At 40.0% G+C, this 24,709-nt stretch overlaps 1 protein-coding gene and 1 long non-coding RNA gene across 5 annotated transcripts in view; both read right to left on the reverse strand.

The window, feature by feature from the left end:
- LOC107836760 (uncharacterized) overlaps positions 1–24,709 on the reverse strand; it is a 573,704-nt gene that overhangs the window by 436,376 nt on the left and 112,619 nt on the right. The window lies entirely within an intron of this gene.
- Positions 6,302–24,709, reverse strand: part of LOC103141389 (leucine-rich repeat transmembrane neuronal protein 4) — a 113,348-nt gene continuing 94,940 nt past the window's right edge. For 2 of the 4 annotated variants that reach the window (XM_007557028.2, XM_016673788.1), the window contains exon 3: positions 6,302–7,734. In XM_007557028.2, the coding sequence (XP_007557090.2) occupies positions 7,516–7,734 (219 nt within the window). In that variant the 3' untranslated portion in view covers positions 6,302–7,515. The remainder of the gene's footprint in view (positions 7,735–24,709) is intronic. The other 2 variants (XM_007557029.2, XM_007557027.2) reach the window with 1 other exon arrangement.

Consider the following 24,709-nt stretch of genomic DNA (forward strand, 5'->3'; position numbering starts at 1 on the left):
CTTTTTTTTTTTTTTTGGTTTTTTAAAGGGTTGCACAAACCCCCTTTTTTTTTTTTTTTTACTTCCCATACAGATTTCTGAGACTCCCTATCGGCCAATACCGATCCGATACAGAAGAACAGAGCTGAATTGACTTAAAATGTTTCATCTTTTTAAACACAGACACAAAATGTACTGAAATACAAATGTATGTGATAACTCTGCACTAGTACAGCACACTTAAATACACAAATGGATGGAAACAACTGCGACAAATGATGTTTGATTGTGACATCTCTGCTTCACCTTTCCTCTGGATGAAACATCTGGAAATGTGAATAAATCGCCTCAGGGAATGAAGGAGCGGCTGCCGTCTTCTTCCCCAAACTCTGTCTCTTTATTGCAAGTCTCAAAATCATGAAATCATACAATAAACATTCCTCAGTGTAATCCTCTTCAGTGTCCTTTTGTTACTAAAAAAAAAAAAAACGTAAAGCATTAACTTTAGTAAACAGCATCAGTTCCCATCAGGCGTGACAGCATCAAAGGTTAAATCAAAACACTTAGACACTAAATTTAAATCTCACAGATTTAAGGCTACCAATTCCCTTGAATTGTAATAACGTTACCCCATATATAATTAAATATGTACGTATTTAAGCTCTCATAGTCTTTGAATAACTGTATGACTGACTGTAAAACTAAACAGTGAAATCAATTACACAGTGAGGGAGATTGTGACGTCTATAATAACTAAACTCTGATTCAAACTGATTATATGTAGCTGAGAGTAACCTCTACACATTAAACACTCTTGATTTTAACAGATAACCACAAAACACGTCAGGATACCCAGGGGCGCAACTACATATTATTCAGGTGGATGCGAAAACATAAATCGGAGCCCCCGCCCCCCCAAAGGAAGGTATGTAAGGGTGAAGGAGCGTAGAAAACATACGGTCGTTTTCACCAGCTTCACACATTACTAACCTGGAAACATGAATAATTTGCTTCAGTGAATGAAGGAGCGGCTGCCTTCTTCTGTCTGATGAGCGAGGTGGCGGGGCTTCTCACTTTAGGCATCCTGGTGAAACACTGTCTTTATTTTGGTTCCGCCTTTTCACCGTTTGATTTTACATGGCATAACGGTCAGTTTAAGTCTAAAAAATATATATAAGAGATTGGAATTGTGTTTGCCTTTTGCTACTAGTACTAATAAAATGTATGCAGTGACTTATACTCTTTTAAGCAGATTTTCTTGACTATATCAACAAGCAATGTGAGTGTGCAACTAATTCCAGTTCTCTTGACATATTTTACAATCTGAAAATGTCTCTGCTGCTGAGTTAGCATAAGCCTTGAGGTCGGGTGACATATTTCCATCTTTAGAGGATGAACTGAACAAAGTTTTGTCAGATCTTTGCATATTGTTTTATAACCCAATCCTGCTTGAAACATCTCCGCATATTTTTTTCCTGCAGATACCATGCACATACCCCTAAGTATTTGATTTAGGGGTATCAGAGTAAATGCCACTTACACTTTTTAGATAAAAATAGTTAAAAATAAAAATACTGGTAATGTTGTTACTTCCCCCTCAAATTCCCAATTAAATAGTAAAGCTTTGTGGTTGTGTAAGAGCGGAAATACTAATTAAGGAGTTGTTTGGCAGAAAAAAGACCTTGGCACCTCGGTTCTGTGGAAAAAGACTTTGGCTTCACACTAGGTCAACCTGACCGACTCCTTCCATTTGCGCTTTGCACGCAAATGGAGCCAGAATTTACTGGAAAGGATGTCTGTTTGTGCAAGATAAAATCAACAATTTGAGATAAATTGTCCTATTCAGCAATTCTGAAATGGAGCAGATGTTGAGTTTGTGAGGTCCAAAATATTTTAAAGATCGTCCAATACACACTCAGTATAAAGCGTGCCAGAATCTTTCTGCAAAACAACAGTAGCACGCCATTGGTTGAAACTTTCCAACACACACTGATGAAGATGAGAAGGTATAAAAAAGGTTGATGTTAAGACTTCGAAGAGATTTTTTTGTGTTGAGACTTTGGAAGATTTTTGTACTGAACTGAAGAAACTGTAACGAGGTATCCGTGGTAGTGTAATAAATCTCCGACTCGTCTATGGCCTAGCAGCAAGAACTACGTCTCTGAGCGTTATTTCTTTTACTTAGATATTTAAGAGTATAGCCACCTTTCAATTCTTCAATAATTGTTTATTATGTTTATAAAATACATTCATGGTTGCAGATGTTTTAGCATAATTCTCTGAACACATAAATATTGATCCTCAAACCAAGACGAGCAAAACAACCATCTGGAGATTTCAGATCACATTTCTTATTGTTGCGTTTTTTTGTTGTTGTTGTTGTTTTTTTTTGTTTTGTGATGCGGCAGTGTTAAAACTATTGGGTTTTGCATTCTGGATTTCAGACAAAAGCACATGAAAGAAGCTTATCCCTTTCTGCAGGGCTTATCCCCTGAAAATGAGCTAATTAAGAGAGGAAAACGTAAAGGCCCGATCAATGAAGTGGTTGAGTCAGCTGAAAGCACAAAGGAGAAGCTTCCAAAAGACGAATGCTTTGGCCAGAACCTGGTAAAGAGGAGAGACACTAAAAGTATAAGCCCCAAACTAACTCTGGTAGCAGCAGCAGCAGCAGCAGCAGAGGCTGATGAATGAGGGAGAAATAAAGAGCAGCGAGGCTTGTAGTGTTCGGTGTGATGTAACACAGTGCTGGCCCTATTGACACTCCTGGTAAAGCAGTGGGGGAAAAAACTTTAACCTAAAATAATCTGCTGTTGCTGTTGCAAAGAACATTTTCACAAAAATCCAACCTTTAATTCAAGTACATTTTTCAAGGTGATGAAGACCCACATAATTGGTTAAATAATATTTAATTATTGGTGCCAATCATGTAATTAGAGTATTTATTTTTTTTTACTGTTCTTCTCTTTCCTTGTTCATTTCTTTGTTTCTTTCTTACATAAAGCCCAAGATGATTCATATTTATCTTAGACCTGATCTAGGTTTAAGATAAACATTTGATTTAACCGACATGTTTCTTCTGATTGGGCGTTAATGTTTACAGAACAATCCTGATTTTAAATCGATGGAGGATGTTTGGGTGGAGAAGAAGCCTTCCAGCCTCAAAGACTTTAGACTGCAAAAAGATGACTTGTCTTAGTGCCAGGAGAAACATGCACAAATCTGGTCAGCAACTATAAGATTAGAAGAAGTTTATGATTACTGTAAAACTGGACTCTCTTTGCTCCAACCTTGCAGAGACTAAGAGCTTTTATTGGTAAAAGGTATTTATAATAGCAGATGCACCAATTTTTTTTATAAAATTTTTATACATGGGATGTCTTTTCTAACTGAATAAGAAGTTTTCTCACCTTCAAAGCCTCTGTAAAATGGCTGATTGAGACCCCCTTCTTTAGGATTAGAAGATGCTGAATCTCTGTGGAAGTAAATTAAGGAGGAATTAAGTGTGGATTTAAGCTTATGGCACTGCAAAATGTTTCCCAGTATTTCATGATGGTATTTATTTATTTATTTTAGCTAGAATAGCATATTTAAACCAATGTCTCTAGTGACATAAAAAAAAAATCAATTTATGTCACAAAACAATGAGTCAAAATTATTCTAGTCCATCTGACTGTAGTCTAAAGTTTGGAGGATGTTATTCAGGAAGTCATCAAGAATTACACATTTCATATGGTTTGCTTTAAATGCAACCCTGGGCTCCCTGGCATATTGAGCCACAGTTTCAACATGTTTGAAAAGCAGGAGTACAAAGGAAGTCGCCTCCTCAGAATAAGGTGGAATGTTTTGCTCTATTTCTCTCAGAGACGGGACGACACTGGGGACTGACTATGAGTGTGGAGAAATGTGAAAGTGACAAATCTTCACAGAGGTCCCAGGTTATCTGCGACACAACCTTCAGCAGTATGTTTGTGAAAAATGCAATTGAAAATGTGCTCTGTAAACGACGGTAGAGCTAAAAAAAAAAAAAAGTTTGGCTATCTGCTTTTACTCCCAGCAAAGCAAAGTGCCTTCAGCCTGATCTGCCCCACTCATCGTATCGGTGTAAACCCTCTGAGATGGCTGGTAATTTAAATCTTTGGAACATCTTCTTTCATAAACTGACTGATTAACCCTGGATAAATACCGTAACTATAACAACCAACACCGTGGTCGCTGTGATGACTCCTACATGTCCCTCTCAATAAGTGTTTGTTCCATGGAGTTCTGCTCGTTTATCTGGAACTCTGCCCGAAGCGTTTCTTGACATCGACGGGAAACGTGTCAAAAGTTTTCAAAACTTACATTCATTCTGTATTGCAGTAAAAAAAAAAAAAAATCATTATCATCATTAAAATGGCACAAAAATCCAACCACTAACGCATTTAGTCAGCACAAAAAGAAATTGTTTTTTTTCTATCATACTCAAAGTTGTTGTAGTCATTTGTTTTCTTATCACCATTACTTCACTTTGCTCCTTTTTATGCCATTTTTTTCCTCCCTTTCCCATTTTGAAGAGAAACTAAGTGAATTGGGCCAGTAAAACAGGAAGTAATGGATTTCTAATTAAAAGTGCTCAGCCACTTTGTGCAACTTAAACATCTGAAACTTAAACGTTACATTTGCTATAATGGAAATTGTAGGAATGCCAATAATTATGGCACTGCTAAATTGTGTTTAAAAAATAATTTCTTAACATCTTGACATTAAAGATTGGGTTTAAAAATAAAAACAAAGCGATGTTGGATTGTGCTCCTGCAGAAAAAGAAGGAAATTATTTCTGAATGGTCTTTAGCGGCGGCCCTGATAGTAGCCAAGGCTGCCGGATTCAACAGTTTACTTAAAACACGGCCGTCCCTGGCATATCAAACTGCTTTTGTTGCCTCCCACACAGCAGGCGGTCCTCTGTTGGTGTTTTTGTTCGCTTTGTTTGATTATTTCACAAGGCGTCACTCACACACTTCCCTATTTATATATGTGACAATTCTACACCACGGATGTTCTGGCGTTCGCGTGCTCCGCATCCACTTACTCGACTCAAATATCACATATGGCAGATTACGAAAAACAAACGGCAGCAACAAGCTAAAAAGAAAATGGGACTTTCTTAGAGATTAATTTGTTTAGATCCAGCAAAACCACAACTTACCAGGAGCAACACATCCAACAACAGATGAAGACGTAATTCAACACAATACTCAAATATTTACTCTTCTGTGGGTTGACACAGATCACGTCTATGTAACAATTAAACCTCCATCATTTTTACACAGCGTAATGTGAAAATATGAAGAGCATGGAGCCGCTACGGTGCCTGGCAAGAATGTTCTCCCTCCTTGAACTTCTCCACATTTTGTCACAAACATGAAGATGAATTTGATGGGATTTCAGGTGATGGATGTGCCACAAAAAAAAAAAGCATATTTGTGAAGAGGAAGGAATTCAATACATTGTTTCCAAACACTTTCCCAAAGAAATTTGAAAATGTGGAGTCTATTTGCACTTAACCCTATTTACTCTGATATCCCTAAATACAAACCCAGTACAGTCAGCCATCTTAAGAAGTCACCTAATTGGAACGCATCCATCCATTGTTGTCTCTTCCTTCTTATCTTGTAACATGAAGTTGTTTCTTTCACAGCGCCTACACATGTATGATTGACAGCACTAAGAGCCTCCCACTGGCTCTGATTGGTTGTTTTCCCACCAGGAGAGGAGCATTCCTGTAAATATCTGCCTCATATTTTACTGACATATATTTGTTGAAACATATTTGTTTCAACAAATATGAAAACATCAGATTTTTTTGTAAAAGTTACATTTCTAGCTCTAAAAAAGAATTAAAGTATTAAGATATAAATGAAAGAAAACCAGGAAACATCCAGATTGACGTTTGCCACAAGACAGATGGGAGACAAAACTAACAAGTAAAACGTTGCGTGAGAAAGAAAACGCATGGCGCACATTACCCTGAACACATTATCCACAATGTGAAACATGGTGGTGGCAGTGTCATGCTGTGGGGATTCTATTTTAAGAATGTGGGCAGAGTTGACGGGAAGATGTATGGAGCTAAATGAGAGACAAGAAAACATGAAAACAAATCCATGCCACAGTTTAATTTATAAAAAGAAAAAAAAAAGTTGAAAACTGTTGATTGTTTTCTTTCCACTTCACAGATATGTTCTGTTGGTTTACCATAAAACCCTAATCAAGACGTTCGTGGTCGTAAGGTGACAAAAACGTACAAATACGTCATACTTTGACAGAAAACCCTTGAAGCTCGGAGAGTCCCAGTTTACTTTATTACATCAGAAAACGGTCACAGAGTCACAGGAGAAGAAAAGCAAGAAAGAGTTACCATTTGGGGGTTTGGAGGAGGTCAGTTACTAATGCAAAAAAAAAACAAAACAAGACATTTTGTTGTTCGACAGCCTTGCCTCCAGCGCGCCGCTCCTTTTGTGTCATCCGCCTCCGCAGCCGTCTAAATACAGCAGACAGTTGTTTGGGTCGAAGCCACCGATCTTGATGAACGACACTGTTACCGATCATTTACCACAGTTTTATTTACCACATATTATATTGCAACATCTTGTAAGGAAAGAAAAAAAAAAAAGAAAGAAAGCACACATGTAGTTTTATGAGCGCACAGTCAGATAATTGGTTTAATAATGCATTATGAAATCAGAAACCATTAACCACGAGAGTGATTCCAATGAGGGATGAAAAGTAAATATCTGAGTGTTGCAGTGCTGCTTCCTGGTGGGTACTTTCTCTCCGCTGTGATAAACTAATGTGAAAGGGATCAACATCACACATCATAAGTCACCATAAAAATTAGACTTAGTGCCAACAAATCAGTGGAGGCTGTACAATTTATATGGCACTTACTGTCTGCTATATTCAGACTTGTTTTTGTTGATTTTTTTGCCTTAAACTAAAAAGAAAATACTGTCAGTCAGTCGGAGAGGGAGCGAGAGACAGAGAGAGAGAGCAGAAAAAACTTTCTTTGGGCACTCTTTTATTTGTTCTGCGACTCATCTTCACTTGTAGCGTTAATCACTTGATTACTCGCACAGCAGAGAGGTTCCCAGATCACGACAAGTCGAGGAAATGTGTTTAATAAGATTAACAAATCATTAAAAATGCTATCCTTATTACTCCTGGCGGGGGACGAAGGACACGCGGGGAGTCGTGTTACTCGTTAGCCTCCTTCGCTTAATTGAGGACATGTGGGGCCGTGTAGGTCAGACTCTCACCGATCGATACTGCTGCACCCCTTTTATACTCCTGCTGGGGGACAAAAAAAAAAAAAAAGAACTTTCATTCCCATTTACCCTGGATCCTGGATGCTCCGCAGCAGATTAGCTGTCTCCTTTGCTCCGTTAGCAGTCCCAGTTTCCTCCCACACAACCTTTTTCTTTTTTTATTTCCTCTGAGCAGTTCGCTGACTCTGTGTTGCACAAATACGGGGAGTTCAGGGGCCTGTCGGTGCACAGCTCACCGGCGGTGGGAGCGAGTCCGGGGGCGAGGCGGCGCCGGCTCGGAGGGGAGGACGGCCATCAGGCCTGGGTGGTACGGGGCCGGCCCCGGACCTCCCGGCGCCCGGGCCGAGGGCTCCATGCCCACGTTGTGGTGCAGCGACAGGTGGGCATGGCAGTGATCCAGCACCAACTGCTCACACCTGTACAGAGCCAGGGGGTTCAGCTGCTGTGGTATCTGGACAGAACAGAACAGAACAGAACAGAAAGGGTAGGAGAGATAAAAAAAAACAAAAACAAAAAACATGGCGTCACATATACGGCTTCCAAAACGAGCCAGAGAAGCCTTCATGCCAACATTTATCAGCTCTCAGAATATTAAGAATTGGCTTAATTTACATCATGCTGTCAAAGCACAGCTCTGTCATTAATGGAGACTTGGCCGGTGATGCAGCGTTGCGCCCCAAGACCTGAAATCTGTGCCGCTCAAACACCCACTTTGAGCTGGAATGATTTATATGCAAGATGAAAGCCTTAAGCAAGAGTGCACACATATTTTCTGCCCTCTTTTAAATGGAGTCAAGGCTCCATTTAGAAGAGACCGCTTATTACATTACAAGCTCTTCGCCGATTCAAAGCGGCATGTTCATTTCTTATGCTAGTGTGGTCCGAATTATGTCAATTAAGGAGAACAAAGCTGCATCATGGCTTGTGGAATACAGATATTAATAGATTGATGCATATTAATGGGTTCGCGCAGTGTACGAATGCGCCCATACATGAACAAAGGCAACAAGATGCAAAAATATTCAACTTCTCCGATTGGATTTCTTTTTACTGAACCCAGCGGGAGACGGTGAAGGAAAAATAGGAATGAAGAAGTTCAGCAGCAATCCTCTCTCACATGTCACAAAAGTTTTTTTGAGAAAACCCTCTGAGTTACTTTTGGGAGTTACTCCATTAAAAATAATTTTGTGTCGCATCCAAATGACTTATTGAGAAAATTCACAAAAGCTTTAAAAGATCCCAGGTTACTTTTGTTCAGACACTGGAAAGGTTTTGCAATAACAGCTTAAAGCTAAAAATGTGCAACCTTGTTCTCAACAAACTAAAGACAATTAAGTTCCATCAGTGGAGGTTTTCTGTAAAGTTTTAGGATTGGTATTTAATGTTATTTGTCACTGTACACATGTACAATGAGATAAAGTGTGAGTTTTGGTAATATCTCTTTGCCATTGCCTTTCCAGTGCAACTCCATTCAATTCTCATCTCCCTTCACTGCCCATTCCAGGCTTTCTCCCATTGACTCAGATTCTCTCCGGCACATTTTCTATCGGGCCAATCAGTGAACAGATAGAGAAGTTGTGAACGATGACGTCAGTTTTCTCAGCTGCTTTAGAGTCTTAGTCTGCCTGTAGTTGTAGAAAATGGCAGCAATGGAAGTGAACAAAGCCGTTCAGTCCGTGTTGGACACACTTCCAAGTTTTGAATTAACATTAACAGTCATCTTTTTCGGTGAAATTTAAAACTTCAACAGAGTCCTCACCTCCAGGAAACAATCGTTTTTCAATAACTAAGGGTCCAGACTGTCTGTACGAAGCGAAGCGTAGAGCAAGGGACTGTGTTTTTACTGGACTATATCAGGACTCACAAACGATCCAAAATTACTTTTCTCAGCAGACATTTTCTCTTCACCTTCACGTCCCAAAAGAAGCTTATGGTTTCTTGCAAAGCTAACTAGGATCTCACACAACTCTTGCTGATTTGTTTGTGTTTCGTGAGACAACTGACATCTTCATTCCGTCAAAAAAAACTTACAAAAGGACTACGTCTTTTTCCAGTCCGTACAGGAAAAAGAATGTGAATAAACGCAACAAGTCACGGACATAACACTTATTATAAAACACTGCATGTTGCAGATGTTCAATCAACTGGATTCCAAAGGCTTCGGACAAAACCAAATACATCCAAAACGCGCTTCGTGTCGACTCTTCGCCCAACGTTGTCGAGAAGAACTCGCAGTCCTGTTGCTTTTCCAGAGCTCTGAATTTCGAGCCCACCTCGTTTTAAAGGTTACATTCTCGTCTTTCAATAACGGCGCCGCTCAGTTTATTCTCCCCTCTAATAAGAAGATTAGTGGAAAACACCATTGTCTAATTCAACGGCTGAACTTTGCACACTACTTGAGAGGACTTCATAAAAATTCATGAGCAACAATCCCTTGGAATGCACAATGAGCCGGCTGAAGGAGGGGCGCACTGCATCTGGGGGTTCTTTGTGCAGATTGTCGATGGGGGGAAAAGGTTCACAGAGGACTTGTTTCTCCAATTATTGCTACAGACGGAGTCAAACACGGAAACTGAAGAGTCGACTTGAATTTAGGCCTCGCTTTTTTTCCCCTCCTGTCTATATGCGGCGGTAGCTGGCGGGGCATCGCCGACCTTTGGCTCCTCGACACTTTCTTCCTCCGCTTAATGTCTCTAATCGCGCTACAGAATAAGCCGAGTTGCCCAGGCAATAAAGGGCTGTGTTTGCCCATCAATGCTAAGCTTTATAGACTAACTCAGATCTTTAAAAGTAATAAGAAAAAAAAAAAAAAAAACATCCTCAGAGAGGCGTAGACGTGTTGGTGTATGGATCTTCAAGCTAAACAATATTCAGTCCAGACTGTAAAAAAAACTAAACAGTTTTAAACTCTACAGTCTTGAACGGATGTTATATGGTAAAAAGCCTGCGAGTTCATTTCTGAAGTGAATTTCAGATTCCCTCGGGATTCATTTAAACTGTACAGAGACACAACAGGAGCTGCTTCCCATTTATTATCGTATCTTCAGTCGTGGGTGGCAGCATCAGCATTTAAGATTGTGTCCGTTACCTTGAGTTTACACTCAGAACAATTCTTCATATATGTACAAAGACAAATGAATGCAGGTGTTGCTTTTATTTGACACGCACGCTTCTAATTCAGAAATGATAAAAGTATGAAGATAAACAAGCTGTAGATGTAGGAAATCAAATTTTTTAGCTGCAAGATTTTCTGAAAAGCAGCCGCTCTGCATCACCACCTCCCTCTCTCTCTCTCTCTCTCTCTCTCTCTCTCCTCAACCACTTTTGTCAGTTTTCTGCTTTTTTTTCCCAGCTCCTGGCTTGAACCGTCACCTACTTCAGCTTCCATAAAGTGCACCCTCAGCCCACATCTCCCCCAACTTCCCCCCCACTCCTCCCCAACCCTCACGCGGAGCTGCTGCTTACCATGAAATAAAATGTAATTTCCGTTTCGCGGGGGTCTTTAATTTTTCGCAAGTTGCTGCACGGTATTTTTTTCCTCCCCTTTGACAGCTGCAGGTGGATTACGTGCAGAGCTTCTCCCATAGCTGTTGTTAAGCGGAGCTAAAACAGAAACACTGAAGCTCTTCTTCCGAGCTTTCAGACCGGCTCTGGAGAGTCTCTCCTCGTAATTCGTTGTGCGATTTTGTTGAAACGCGGGAGAGGAAGACAGAACTATTTGTTCATTTAAAAGTGTTGCTGAGGGAGTGAGGTGTGACACAACATGGGGTGGAAAGTTGGATTTCACACTTAGGGTAGGAGTTATTCTAATGAACCTCTGCTTAATAATTTGCACTCTGCTGAATGTTTAGGCACCGCTAAAGAGCCAAACAAGGCAGCGGGGAATATTAACACACACAGCGCCCAACGTGATTGTTTCTACCTGTGGATCGGTGAGAACCTCTACAGTGATGTGCCCTGCAAACCCTAGAAAAAGCATCAGATCTGCGATTAAATATTGTTTGTGTTTTTTTTTTTACCAGATTTATAATTCATAGCAATTAAATGTAACTTTATCTGATTTGAATACATACCTCAGGTTTTTAAATCGATTGCAGCGTTAATGGATCCACAGCTTCCTGTTTCCCAAGATCACATGACGACTATAGTTTAACCCGTCACCACAAACTGTAAGCAGGAGGACGAAGGGACGTAAAAAACAAACCTACTAAGCTCACTGTCTCCATAGCAGCCGTTTCTTTTAGAGCTTTTCTTCATATAGTGCCAGTTTATTTAATGCTACTTTTAAAATGTGCTTCATTTTGGGCCGGAATGATGTTTTAGCAAACAACTTCTGTTATTAAAAACTAGAATTACATGTTTAGCCTTATTGATTATTTGATCGAAAGAATACGTTATGACATACATGAAGTACGCCTTTGATCGAAGTTATTAACCCTGACAGATTCTTTTCAACCAGGAAGTTTGTTCCTGACTGTCAAAAGTTAATGACATTTATTTATACTCTTTATAAAGAGTATAAATTAAAATCTTTGTTGATATTACAATGTTAAATCCTATTACAGTGGGACCCTGGTATTTATGGGAGTTATAAATCACAAACATGAGTAGCTAAAATCTGAATAGTTATGAAAACACTTAATTGTTCAAATGCCAAATATTAAACTGCTTTAACACACATAGTGGAAACTGTCTTAGCATGATAGCAGAAACTAACATATACAATCGGCCTTATTTCCACAATTGGGGGTTCAGCCAATCAGCAACGAGGAAAATAAACGCTGCTCCTGCTGTTGCATCGTTTGCAAAGCAATAAATAAATAAATAAATAAATCTACCCATATGTGTCAGTCTGCACACTTTTAGGTTTGATGTGGGTTTAATCCTACTGAAAATGTTTAGACTGTGTTACAGCAGAGTCAGTGACAGGAAACCAACCCATTTGAAGGAACTCTAATGATTCCCCCACCAGAAACCTGTCAAATATCCAGCCAAAATTATGACAGACAAAAAGTATCAAACATTATTTTGCGTGTGAATGTATTAACATATTAAAGTCTGTTCAGCTTTGACCCCTGTGGATGTGGAATAACTTTCAAAACTTGCACACCTGGATCTCGTTTTTGAGGCTCATTAAGGCTGAAGTTGAAAATAAAACTAAATGCGACAAATCATTAAAAGCTAAAAACGAATACGAGCGAAGATGTGAGCAGTGTGTCCGTCCCTTCAAGCACAAACAGAATAAAAACAGTAAGTCAGGAAGTCCTACTTTTGAAAAGACTTGAATCCCTGAAGGGACGTCAGACACAAAAACACCAACTGCTTGTTTATGTTTATTTAATCAATCGTGACTGATTGATCGGCTAGTTTAGAGTTCAGCCAGATGATCTGCAACGGAGTCAGAAAACTACCTCTGACTGACTTAAGCTAAAAGGTAATCTGAAGTTGAATATAGATAACAAATTCTTCCCACTTCATGTTCGACTGAAGGCCTCGAAGGTTTGTCACAAACTCTGCGAGGTCAAAGTTCAACTAGATTAAGCTTCGGACGGCTGCGAGGTTACTAAGCTGTCGCTGAGCTTTGATCAACGCGGCGACAAACTGCCAGGACACGGCAGCAGAAATGATGGGTATGAGGACACAGCGGGCCGGTTGTTATGTCACTGCTAAATTCAAATTCAAAAAGATGTAAGTACTTTTGTATATTCTAACTATACAGGGCTGTTTTTCTAATTTAAAAACATAACTAATTGAAATCAATCTGGCAGGACGGTTCCGCCTTGCTGTGTGTCGCATTGAATTTAGTTTAGAAAGGTGTCAAAAACTTCTGCCCCATCTTACTCATCAGTGGGCATCAGCATCCACCGATGACTAAATAACGAAATGTCAGAGCAATTACTTTATGTCGTCTTCCCCTATAAGTGTGACAAACTCTTAACACAGACAAACCGTTGTGTTAAAACCTGCTGCATTAAAAATGCGTCTTTCGCATTATTGTATAAAAAAAAGGAAAAAAAAAGAAAAGAGAAAGAATATCTTTAAGTTGAACGGGATTACTCACCCCGTTCCCCACCGCCTCCCGTCTGCAGTGCAGAAGCAGTAAACTTGAAACAGGATCAGTTTCATGTCTCAGCTTAGAGGAGAGGAGGAATAAAAGCCTTTTTGGCATACAAAACTGAGCGAGCGCTCAAGTTTAATCAGGAATATTGGGGAGAAGTCGGCTGTTATGCTTGGAGCTCTTAAAGAGGTGACTCACTGGCTCGTTCGGATTGGCCGACAGCCAGCAGATTTACTCCGAACTGGATGCTCCACGGAGTCGGGATTCTGCAGGTATAGCGCCGTCGTCGCCGCCGCCCTCCCTCGGCTCTAGCGGCTCAGGAAATCTCCCACCAATCTGGTCTCGAAACACGAGATTGGATAAATACAAAACAAATCTGTCGGTGGTGGAAGCTGCTTGAGAATAAGTCTCGCTCGCTCCTGATAGGCGTCAGTTCTTGTTCAGTGAGTCGCTGGACGCCGTCCAGAGTAAAAGAGGAGGCATCTGGCATCAGCCTGATCTCGTCTTCACTCTGTTAACTGTTAGCTTGACCTATTTACACTGTAGCACTGAATTTTAAGAGAGGGGAAACCAAAAAAAACAACAAAAAAAACCACACACACACACACACAGCAGGTCCTGAACAAAACGTGCTACCCGTTGATGTGGCTGAACTAATAAACCCAAACTGGGTTTCTATTCTCTTTCTCACTTCTCTCTCTTGGACATAATAACTCATCATCGCTGTAACCATCTACATTACTCCATGAACTTTCTGTTCAACAGGTTCTGGAACCGGTTGGGAGTTTAAACAGAACAAGTCTATTTTAATCCTGTTTTATTTGATTCAGAGCTAAGAGTTGTTGTTTTGTAGGGTATAACAATTTACGGATGAAGCCTCACTTGCAATTATCTTGCTTGCAGTTGTTAAGTTATTGATTTTATTACTACTTACAAATAAAGGTCAGAAATGGGAGCACAAGGCCAGTTCATTTCAACTATTTACATTTTGATATTCGTCAAACCAGAAGCCGAAGAGGAAAGTGCACCAGTGACCATCTGTCTGTCTGGCTCATTAACTTGTCCTGGGGAAATTATTAATCACATTTTTTTTTTTTGGAATAAATAATATGAATACTCATTTTTCCCATTTTAATTGCAAAGAATAAAAAACTCTTCTGTTTAATGTCTTAGACCTTACTCTGAATTATTATTTTTTTGATCATTTGTGATTTCTAGTCTGATTTAATCTTTCATGCTGATGAAGTTACATGATAAACTCTAAGTGTGTACAGACTTACTCACTCTTATTGATCTCTTGTATAATTATGGCAGTGAGCGTCCAGAAATTACTTCCTCCTGCTACTTTGTTATTGAATGGTTTATGCTTATTTGAGCTGCATGTGTCCCAGCAGGTCTGTTTGTAGTCTTGAGATATTTGAAACAAAAAACTTGAATTCAACTATTGTCAACTGACTGAAGTAGCTGAGTAATGAGAGGGGTGGCGAGCATCAACACTGTTATGTGGTTCATTTAGCATTTTTTTAATGGAAAATGAGCATTGCTTTATTGTTAGATTAGTTTTTTTTTTTTTGTAGGAGAAATGACAAGACATCCATAGCACCTTTTTTTCAGCTGCCGCTGAAAACGGTGCGCGCCCCCGTGACATGCGGCGCACTGCAATTAATTTTAATTTTCTAGCGGTTAGCTTCCGATTGCTAATGAAAGCGTTCACGTGGGTGGTCCACCACCCCGTCGCAATGTTGAGAATGTCGGTCAAGCCGCCGCCGCTAAACGATTCCCAATTAGGTGACAGGCGGCCACGTCGAGGCTCAGACTTGCACAGAAGATGTGAGCTCTCATTGGCATATTAACAACATCCTCCGCCTGAGCTGCGCGGCTGCTCCCTGTCAGCTGGATAATTCACTCAGTGGTCAACGTTGCAGCACAGACAGGCCTCTATTATCATGGCTGTGTGCTAGGCAACACACCCGTGGATGCAGAACGGCCACATGACCCTCCTCTTCGAGATTGTTGCCTGGCACAGAGAGACTGAAGAATGGTTTCTGGGAGGGCGACACGAGAGCCAAGCTGATAACAAGTGAGCATAGAGCTTAATTAAGTAGAGTAAGTAAGATTCGCTGTAGAGACGCCACTTGATATCAGTTTGGAGCAGAATTTCTGGAAGTTAAATCATTCATCAAGATAGAGGAAAAAATAAAAAATAAAGGCTACAAACCACCTCTTCCATTGTTCACATGAGAAGGTTAATTCATTTTGGCTTAAGTGAAAGCGCACCTTAAATCACATGAAATCTCAGACATCGTCGCTGAGGAGCAGTTCTCCCTCAGTTCCTGTCAAAAATATCCGTTTCACGTCTGAACACAACAGAAACCTTTTCAAGGTTTCAAATGCAGCTCATATCGAAAACACAAACCGCCTTGGCGGTAGGAGCGATAATGCCAGGTGCAGCTGAATATTGATTAAACAATATATGACAGACATCTGTGAGTCACTGCTCCTCTCTCTGTCCTGCCTCTTAGCCGGTGGGAGGCGCAGACTGGAAGAGATGCAGATCAGGAGTTTAGTCCTAGCATAGCAAACAAACACCTAGAAAACTAAGAGTCAACTTTGCAACCTTGGATTTATTCATGTCTTTTTTTCTTTTTTTTTTTTTTTAATTTTCAGTGACATTCTACTGCAACTTTAATGCGTTTGTTTTTGCAAAGTGACATGTAGCTGTAGTCGTTTTAAAGACGTACTGTCACCTAATTATGGGGGAATTAAGTGCATCTTCTCTTTACAGGGAGCGTTTTTTTTTTCTTAGCGATGTGTGAATGGTGCATAAATGTCTAGGCTACATTTGGTAGATATTTGAGCGTTTTTTTCCAACATCTGAATCGTAATGTGGATGGGTTTTAGCCAAGCCTGACACACAACAAAACAACAAGAATCAACAAAAACATGTGACTCTGACTACCACTTCTCTAAGTTTCTACTTGTGGAAACAACTATATAAAACTAACTTTGCCTTCTTTTTAACTTAGACGTGTTATTCATATGCCACATATGTTCATCTCTCGACACACACACATATTGCATCCTAATCCTAGCCAAGTATTTTATTTCCTGAACTTTACCAATCTGGTTGAAGCTGCGACCACATGTCCCAGATAAAGCAAAGAGAGAGGCATATTTCCTGGTGGAGCTGATCTGGGTCCGTCAGCTGAATGCACGTTAGACACTTTTAACACCTCAGCTTACCCTGTAACACGACTTCAATTGAAGGTAAATGGCCCCGGCTTGTGATCCCACAGGTAGTGTGTGCTCGTCTGGGACTGTGAAAAAGGCTTAAGGTTTTCGTTATTGCCATCTTTGGCATCAAATTGTGTCCATGGGAGATTGCAAGAAAGTGCCGGAAGATCCAATTTAAAGTTGATTCCTTTCCTAAGGCCTTCAAGACACAAAACTGGTTTTTCCGTTGAGTTTGAGACCTTTCTGCGCCGACTGATTTATCGACCTGAATTACACCAGTGGGCTAAATGTTGATCATAATACAGAAAGAAATCATTGGAAAAAGCTAGAAAACATTTTAATCTCTGCTATTTTTAAAACGATCATAAATCCTGATAAATCTTTTTTTTTCTTAATGTTTAATAGATTCAAGTTTAAAGTAACATATTGATGTTTTAATTAAATCATCAACAAAGATAAATCATTAGAATAGGGAAGCATTCAAATTGGTGGTCAGACTTTACAGGCAGGGTATGGTATTAATTTTATGTGTGTTATTTTTCTTGAATTGTAATAAAAAAATATATGTATACTCATTTTGAAAAATGTCTCACTCATTTGATATCTGAAACAAACTTCTTGATTGAATGAAAAGAATTTAAAAAAAATTTAAGCCATTTTTGAGCACAGCTATTAAAATCAAAATCATTCTAAATATGCTACAGTGAATAAAGCATTAAGAACAGCATTGAAATGTTTAGACTTTTGCCTCCCTGCAATGACGGATCATTAATTATTTATTTTAGAAGCAGAATCCAATCAACAAGTTTGGCTTCTTGAGATTCTTTAAGAGAAAAAATAAATAAATACCGGTAGGGTAAAGCATATTCATGCTATAAATGTTTTAAAAAAGCATAAACAGTAGCTACAAATAGATAAAATAAATAGACAGGCTATTGAAAGATGTATACAAATGCTGGTATAGTTTACTGATTGTCTCTTCCAGTGTTTTACTTTGTGTGTCGGACACTTAATCATGAAAACTCCTGTCCTGAACATCGCGGGTTCTTCATTTTATGAAGGGATTTTCAAAAGCCAGACAAAATTTCCAAACCAAGCATGTTCCACGAGAGACACTGAAACTACAAAACAACTTTCCGTAACATGTTCAGTCTTCCTGTTGTCTGCCGACATCTCGCTTCCTGTTCAAAAGTAAAAGCCTGAATGAACAATAACTCGATAAGACTTTAAGTAGCTAACGCTAAGTGCTCTTGTTGGTGCTTGTGGTGCATTCACCAGACAGAAGAACATCTGATTTTTTAGTTTCTGAGTGGCCCAGTCAGGACTCGACAAGCTAAAAGAAAGGATCATCTGACTGAGGTCAATCTCAACCAAAACTCAAAGAAACAAATCACAACTCTTGGAGAGTAATCGATCACAATCACATGAATTAGAAGAAAGTCTGACGCTCCGGAAACAAAATGTAAAAAAACACGTTAAGTATGCATGATGTAGAAAAAATAAAAATTAGAGTACTTAATTTATGAGCACGACTGTGTGAGATTCCACAGAAATGTCCAATGGTCCATTTTCCATCACCTGCTGGTTCCGCAGCCTTCATTTTCAGCGGCCAGGCGGTCAAACGGGTCATGGACTCTGTTTTCATCCTGAGGTTTTCCAAAGCACCAAAATAAACAACCAAACGGACAACCTGATCAATAATCAAATGCATCACCGTCAATATCAAGCAATCCAGTGAAGTGAACGGGGCAAACAGGCAATCCTTTCTCAAGATAATATTCAATAATTCACACAGCGCGAGCCACACGAGACGGCAGCATGTTTTCCCTCTTCTTAGAGGTTTTTGGTTCAGTGAGAAAAAAAAAACTGCACAAATTAATACAGTGTGCGGTAAAATTTCCAAAAGATGATCTTTTGCTGACTTTAATATTCGCCGTGTAATTACATTTCTATGTGAAAAGCATTCCAGATTTGTCAAAATAACCATAATCCTTCAGATGTGGGGGATTTATCTCCTCCTAATGCTGCTCATCCCATTTTCTGCTCATCAATGTTGGCGATGCAGGCTGGGATTTGCTGTTATTTACTAGATGGACAGCGTGTGAGTCACTGCGTGGTCTTTTCTGATCTGTGCAGATGCAGGTAACCCGAATATGGAGGCCAGGAAATGTAGACGCTGCACTCGGTGTTGACGTGCGATTTATTGTTTGGTTCATTCTCTCTCTCGCCGACTGCTTTCCTCTCCCTTTACACTCCCACACACCTTTTCCCAGCACGCATCTGTCCTCGCACGCTACGTGCTGCTGCCTGTCAAACGCAGCCATTTAAAAAGCCTCTGTTCCAGGAAAATTAAAAAAAATGAAATAAAATATGCTGCCCATAAGGTCAGGAGTGTTTACTTGGAAACTACATGTTGGACACAGTGGGACGGCCTTTAAAATTTATGCGCAGGTTCATTGCTAATTAATGCACAACAGACAGACACCCACAAACACACGAAGCTGCTTTCATTTTGCAACATGCATTCTACTGGGGTCTAATTACTGCTGCCGTTCAGGCCCAAAATAATACATTTCAATTTTGAATCACTGACAAAGCTGATTAGACGCATGGATGTGTTCGCCCGCTCCTTGTCATTGTTGAGGTTTTATTGTTGTTGTTTTTTATTATAGTCAATAATGTTACTGTTATGGATTTCATAATTCTTAATGCTCTAGGGACGCCATCTGCCTTGACCCAGGAGGATGATCCGAGGCATTTTAGGATGACCCTTGGGTCTTTCTTAAAACAGCATGTGGTTCAAGGAAGGGTCAGCGCTTAATCCTCTGATTTCACTGTAATTTTCTTTTTTTTTACTATTATTATTATTATTTTTATGCAGATTGCGGTCAAGAGTCATTTGGTTGGTTTGTATTCCAGATTATTGTTCCAGAGCAAACATGGTACGGTTACTATAGCGACGCACAATTCGTGTTGCCTCCAGAGAGCGTTTACTGTCTTCCCCGCTTCAGCTTGGATTTATAATCTGGCCAAAATGAACCTTTAGTTTGACCTGAGCTCTCAAATAATATAATGGTTTCTTGAAATAATCATTGTTTTTCTGACGTTCAACACTGTGGTAAGCCGTTGTTTAGATAAAAAATGCTAACATTTTAACTAAGGTTACTGTAGCTGCCAGGTCACTCAGATGCTGTGAAGGAAGCTTACATTTGATTGGCCATAATCGACTCCAAATCACCAAAATGCCTTTCCAGAACGGTTTGAGTTCTCTTCTCCTCTGCTGTGATAGCTGAGTTGTTAGTTCAGCTCCTAACATGTAACTGCAGTTTTTCTCCAGCATGATGTTCAATACTTTGCTCCCTCCTACGCAGCTGCTGGTCAAAGACACAGAAGATCTCTGTCCAGCGGTTCATGTCCATTACTGCCCCCTATAGGTTGCTAAACATTCTTCCTCTGTTCAAATTGCAAACCTATCCCTTTGGCATGTAAGTTCATTAAATTTACTCCCATTTAACCAGCGATGGGTGCTAATTTCCACCTCTGGTGATATGTGGTTGGCTAGGTTGTCTCTGTTTGACTGAAGTGGATCGGTGATCATGTAAAAGAGAACAATGAAACCGAGCACAGCGTCTGCCATTTACTGAAACTTGCAATTTTTTTTTTGGCTTGCCATTTTTAGTTTTTTTGTTTCCTTGCTAAAAAGATGTCATCTCATTTTCCTCCAATCACGTCTTGTCTTTATATCGACTGGTGCTGTTTACGTGGACGGTTCTCTGAAAACACTTTCAGTTCTAAGAGAGGGGAAAAGGTCGGCTGTCAGACACGTTAAAACGCCACACTGATCTGTCTGTGTTAAAAAACAGAACAAAAAAAGCATGTAGGAAATCAAGTGAATTAGGGCGTTACTCTATGCAACTTTAATGTGAAAGGTTGACTACTGTTTGTAAACAGTGTAGCCCTATCCTTCACAAACGACGCCGGTGTTAAATTCGTAGCCGCTGTCACCAAAGTATGCAACAGATGAAAGTAACCGAGAGATGCCTTCAGGCGACTGACGAACATTTTGCATTCTGCAAGAAAAAAAGAAAATAATATTTCTCAAGTTATGTGCAGTGCTGTGCAAAAGAGCTAAGTCACTTCAGTTTATTTTTTTATTTTCATTTTACTATCATGTAATTTTTCTTTGTATTTTTTTATTTGCTGTCACTATTTACCCATCTCCATTTCCATGGTATCTACTGGATAAAAATAGTAGACATGGTGGTAGTTTTGCTTTTTGACCTGATTGATGTTTCAGTGATTTCAGTGTAAACTCATCATTCGATCTAGTAACAACTGCAATTGATTCAGCATCACAGACTTTATGAAGGACTGAATTCTTCAAAGTTTTTCACCGTTAGTGTTTTTGGACACAAATTCAAACAACTATAACTCCTGTGGATTGGTAACAGATCTTTAAGGTCAAAATAAGTTTGAACAGATGCAAAAATAAAAGCTTTGTCAACAGCAGCTTTCCTGGTTCTTCTTTATTTGGACTTTCACTACTTTTTCAGCCTAAGCCTGTCCTGAAATAAATATGTGAGTATTAAAAGGTTTCCTTTGACCTCCATCTGTAGATCTACTCAAAAGTGGAACAAACTTTGTGTTTATTAAGGGCCTGATGTGCAGATGGACACAACGTCGGTTCACCACTTGAGGCAGGATCTTGACCAACAAGCAAACAACTTGAAACAATTCTCAAGAAAATGGAGATAATTAAAATGACTGAAATGAACATAGGACTGGAAAAACTTTAAATCTTCAGAAAGACTCATAAATTCAGGGTTAAAACCGTGTTAATGGTTATGAAAAAGATTTTGCCTTGACAAGCAAAATATCAAGAGGGAGTAGGGAAAGATGTATTTTTTATCTTTTCTGCACAGCAGTGTGGTGTGCTGTCAGTTCGACTGAAAAAAAAAAAAAAAAGATTTAAAAGGAATCAGTATAGCATGTCCGAGCTATTTCATTGTTTAACGGAACCCTGCAGTTTATCAGCCTTGTTTGGTCCAGATGAGACGCCGACCTAATGTTCCAAATCGCAGATAAATCATTCAATTCAGAAAAACAGTATGAAAGTCAACACCGACAGAGGTGTGTGTGTGTGTGTGTGTGTGTGTGTGTGTGTGTGTGTGTGTGTGTGTGTGTTCAGTAGGACGAGGCCAAAATATATAATCACCTTTTGTTAAGGGGAATCGCAGACGGCTGCTCCACGGGCGATGGACGAAACAGAACATCTTACGACCACTCAAGGCATCCAGCTCTGCTGGCCCTCTCACGCCGGAAACACCTGAACTCTGCAGGAAACTTGCTGAAGTGCAGCTGGACGCTTTCAGGAAAGCGAGAGTTATTTGACGGTTTGCCATTACGGACGCTCTCGGTCAACGCTAACAGTAACATGGAAGGATAAGACAAACAGCTCTGGCTAGAGGTTAATTTGGGGATTATACTGCTGCAGCCCGTACAGCAGCAGTACAGGCAGCACTGCAGTTTGAGATGAACTAAAACTGATTTGTGGAGGTCGCTCCATCTATCCGACTCACGTTGTCCAGTAGTTTCATTTATTTTTTGAAAACATTGCTTCCTCCCTCTGCTCTGCTCTGCTCTGGTCCCTCTTGCCGTTGTTAGTGAGAAGCAGCTTGAGGAATCTGAGCAAAATAAGCAAACTGCTTATCATGGAAAACCCTGACAAACACCAAACCTGCGCATCAGGCAGGTAATTAGTCCTCCGCAAACTGTTTCTGTTACTTTTATCCTCCGGTGCTATATTTAGAAAAGAAGAGCTGCACAGAAAGTTCTGCGTCGGTGCATTCTGATCTTCTGAGAGTCGTCTCCCGACGTGACATCGTGTATTTAACTAGTTGGTTTTGGTTAGACTATAAGAACAGCTTGACGCCGAGACGTGTGTGTCAAACAGTACGCTTGCTTCAAAACCTAATTAACGGATATCTGTTGCCGCCTCACAACTGCAGCAAAAAAGAAACTAATTTGCCAAACTGCTTGCTTGATTTTTGACTCCCAAGCTTCCACTTTGGCTTATTTTGCTAACCTGCCCATTGAATAGTAAAAAGTTACTTGGCATGCTTCACCATGATTCAATAATCCAAAAAGACAGCTTTCTGCCTTATAACCTTAGCTGCCCCTGGATTATGTAAACGGCAATAGCGAGGTCTTATATTTAAATTGATTTGAAATGTATAATTTACTTTTATAATTTTACTTCTGCATGAATTCTCTTTCGCCTCTGCTGCTCTTTTGCCGCCGGTGCTTAAAACCCCCTGCAGGGTTTCTGGGTTTTTCCCAGCGGCGTCAGATTTTGAAATGAAACCTGCCTTTCACAGGCTGCAGGAGGAGGCGAACAGGCGAAGAGCGAGAGCTTCACATCCAGAAAGGAGTCAGGTGAGGGCGCGCATTTGTCTCTGCGAGGGAAATTTTTCACCAGGCATTTAAAACTTTGTTTAAATGGGTTAAACAAACTCTGTGCTAATGACAGAGAAACAACTTATTGTTACAGGAATGCCACCGGTTATGCTAGCTAGCCTGAGCATTTCTGGCAGGAGAGTGATTGACAGCACTAAGACTCTCCTTCTGGATCTGATTGGTTGTTTCTGACTGAGTGGTGTGTTTCTGTAGTTAGTACTGGGAGAACTGGGAGAAGGCAAAGGAGAGAGGAGATTCATCTTTTTCTCAAGCAAATATGTTACTTCCAAATTGCTTTTCTTTTATCTATAAATATGCTTTAGACATTTCATAAAGATGGCATTATTATGATTAGAATGATTATGAACATTAAATTATTGTCTTTTGCTTGCAAGCAAAAGACATGTGTAGGAGTCAGTGGGAGGGCATGAAAACAAGAAAAAAGGAGGGACAGCAGTCCAATTCTGAAACATAGAGCCAGAGCATGTTATGCTCCCTCCAAAGCTTTCTCTGGCATCTTACTAAATTGACTTTAAACTGTAAAAACGGTCTGACAGAAAACGCGAGTGGTTTGAAACTGTACCCTTTTGAAATCGTGTTACGGTAACCCAACACGAGCCCGGCGCTCGCTGGTGCAGCACAGAGGAACTCGGATGTGGGTGATACCGAGAGGAGCACAAGTGTAAATGTGTGACCATGTAACAACAAATGCATGTCACCTTTGAAAGCAGACATATAACATTTAGTTTATTTAGTTTGTTCAACCAAAGGACAAAGTATAAACCTCTGTGACAGAAAACAGAACCATTAGAGGCTTCTCTGATCTGGCGCTACGCAGAAAATAAAACAACAGCATTGGAGATTACTCTGACAAAAAGTTCAATGTTTGTCTATATTTGTCAGGTCAATACACTAATACATCAAATATTAGTTTCACCTCTTTAATCATTGAGGAATAAAAAATCCAAATGCCTTTAGACATTTGGATCTGGCATAGATGGCTTGCTGAAGTTCAAACCAAGAATTCAAAATGAAGAAAATAAAAAATAATTTTGAACGCGTCGCGCTTGGCGGGGTATGCTTAGATCCACAGAAACTACCGATTGGCTGGATTTTCACACGCAATAATTTCTTGGGTTTACAGAGAACGGTCCGAAAACAACAAAAATATCCAGTGAATAACATCTGCGAGGAAAGAAATGCCCTGTGGATTCGACAAGTCGGAGGAGAATAGGCAAACTGGATGGAGGAGATGAAACGGTAACAGCGGCTGAATTAACCACCAAGTATTCACAATGCAATAATCACTGCAGGGGAAGACCACACTGGGTACCAGTCCCGTCACCTAAGAACTGGAAACTGAGGCTTGGTGTAAACACCATGAAAGCATGGATGCGTTGTTCAGCAGTTCAGGTTGGTGGGGCAACAACAGTGCAGGGAAGATTTTCTCGGCACGATTTGGGGCCCTTAGCGCCAATAGAGACTCCACAGCTTGGTTATTATGGCTGATTATGTCCATCCCTTTACGACCGTAGTATTTCCATCTTCTTCTAGCAGGATAATAAGGCTGCTCGATTAAGAAATAAACCACAGTAATTGTTTTGGTCAGCACTGAAATGACTATAATTTAAAATAATGACTCATTCAGTTTGGAAAAGCAAAAATAACTAATGCAGCA

This window comes from Poecilia formosa, unplaced genomic scaffold (genome assembly GCF_000485575.1).
Source record: "Poecilia formosa unplaced genomic scaffold, Poecilia_formosa-5.1.2 Scaffold82, whole genome shotgun sequence".
NCBI classification, from domain to species: Eukaryota; Metazoa; Chordata; class Actinopteri; order Cyprinodontiformes; family Poeciliidae; genus Poecilia; species Poecilia formosa.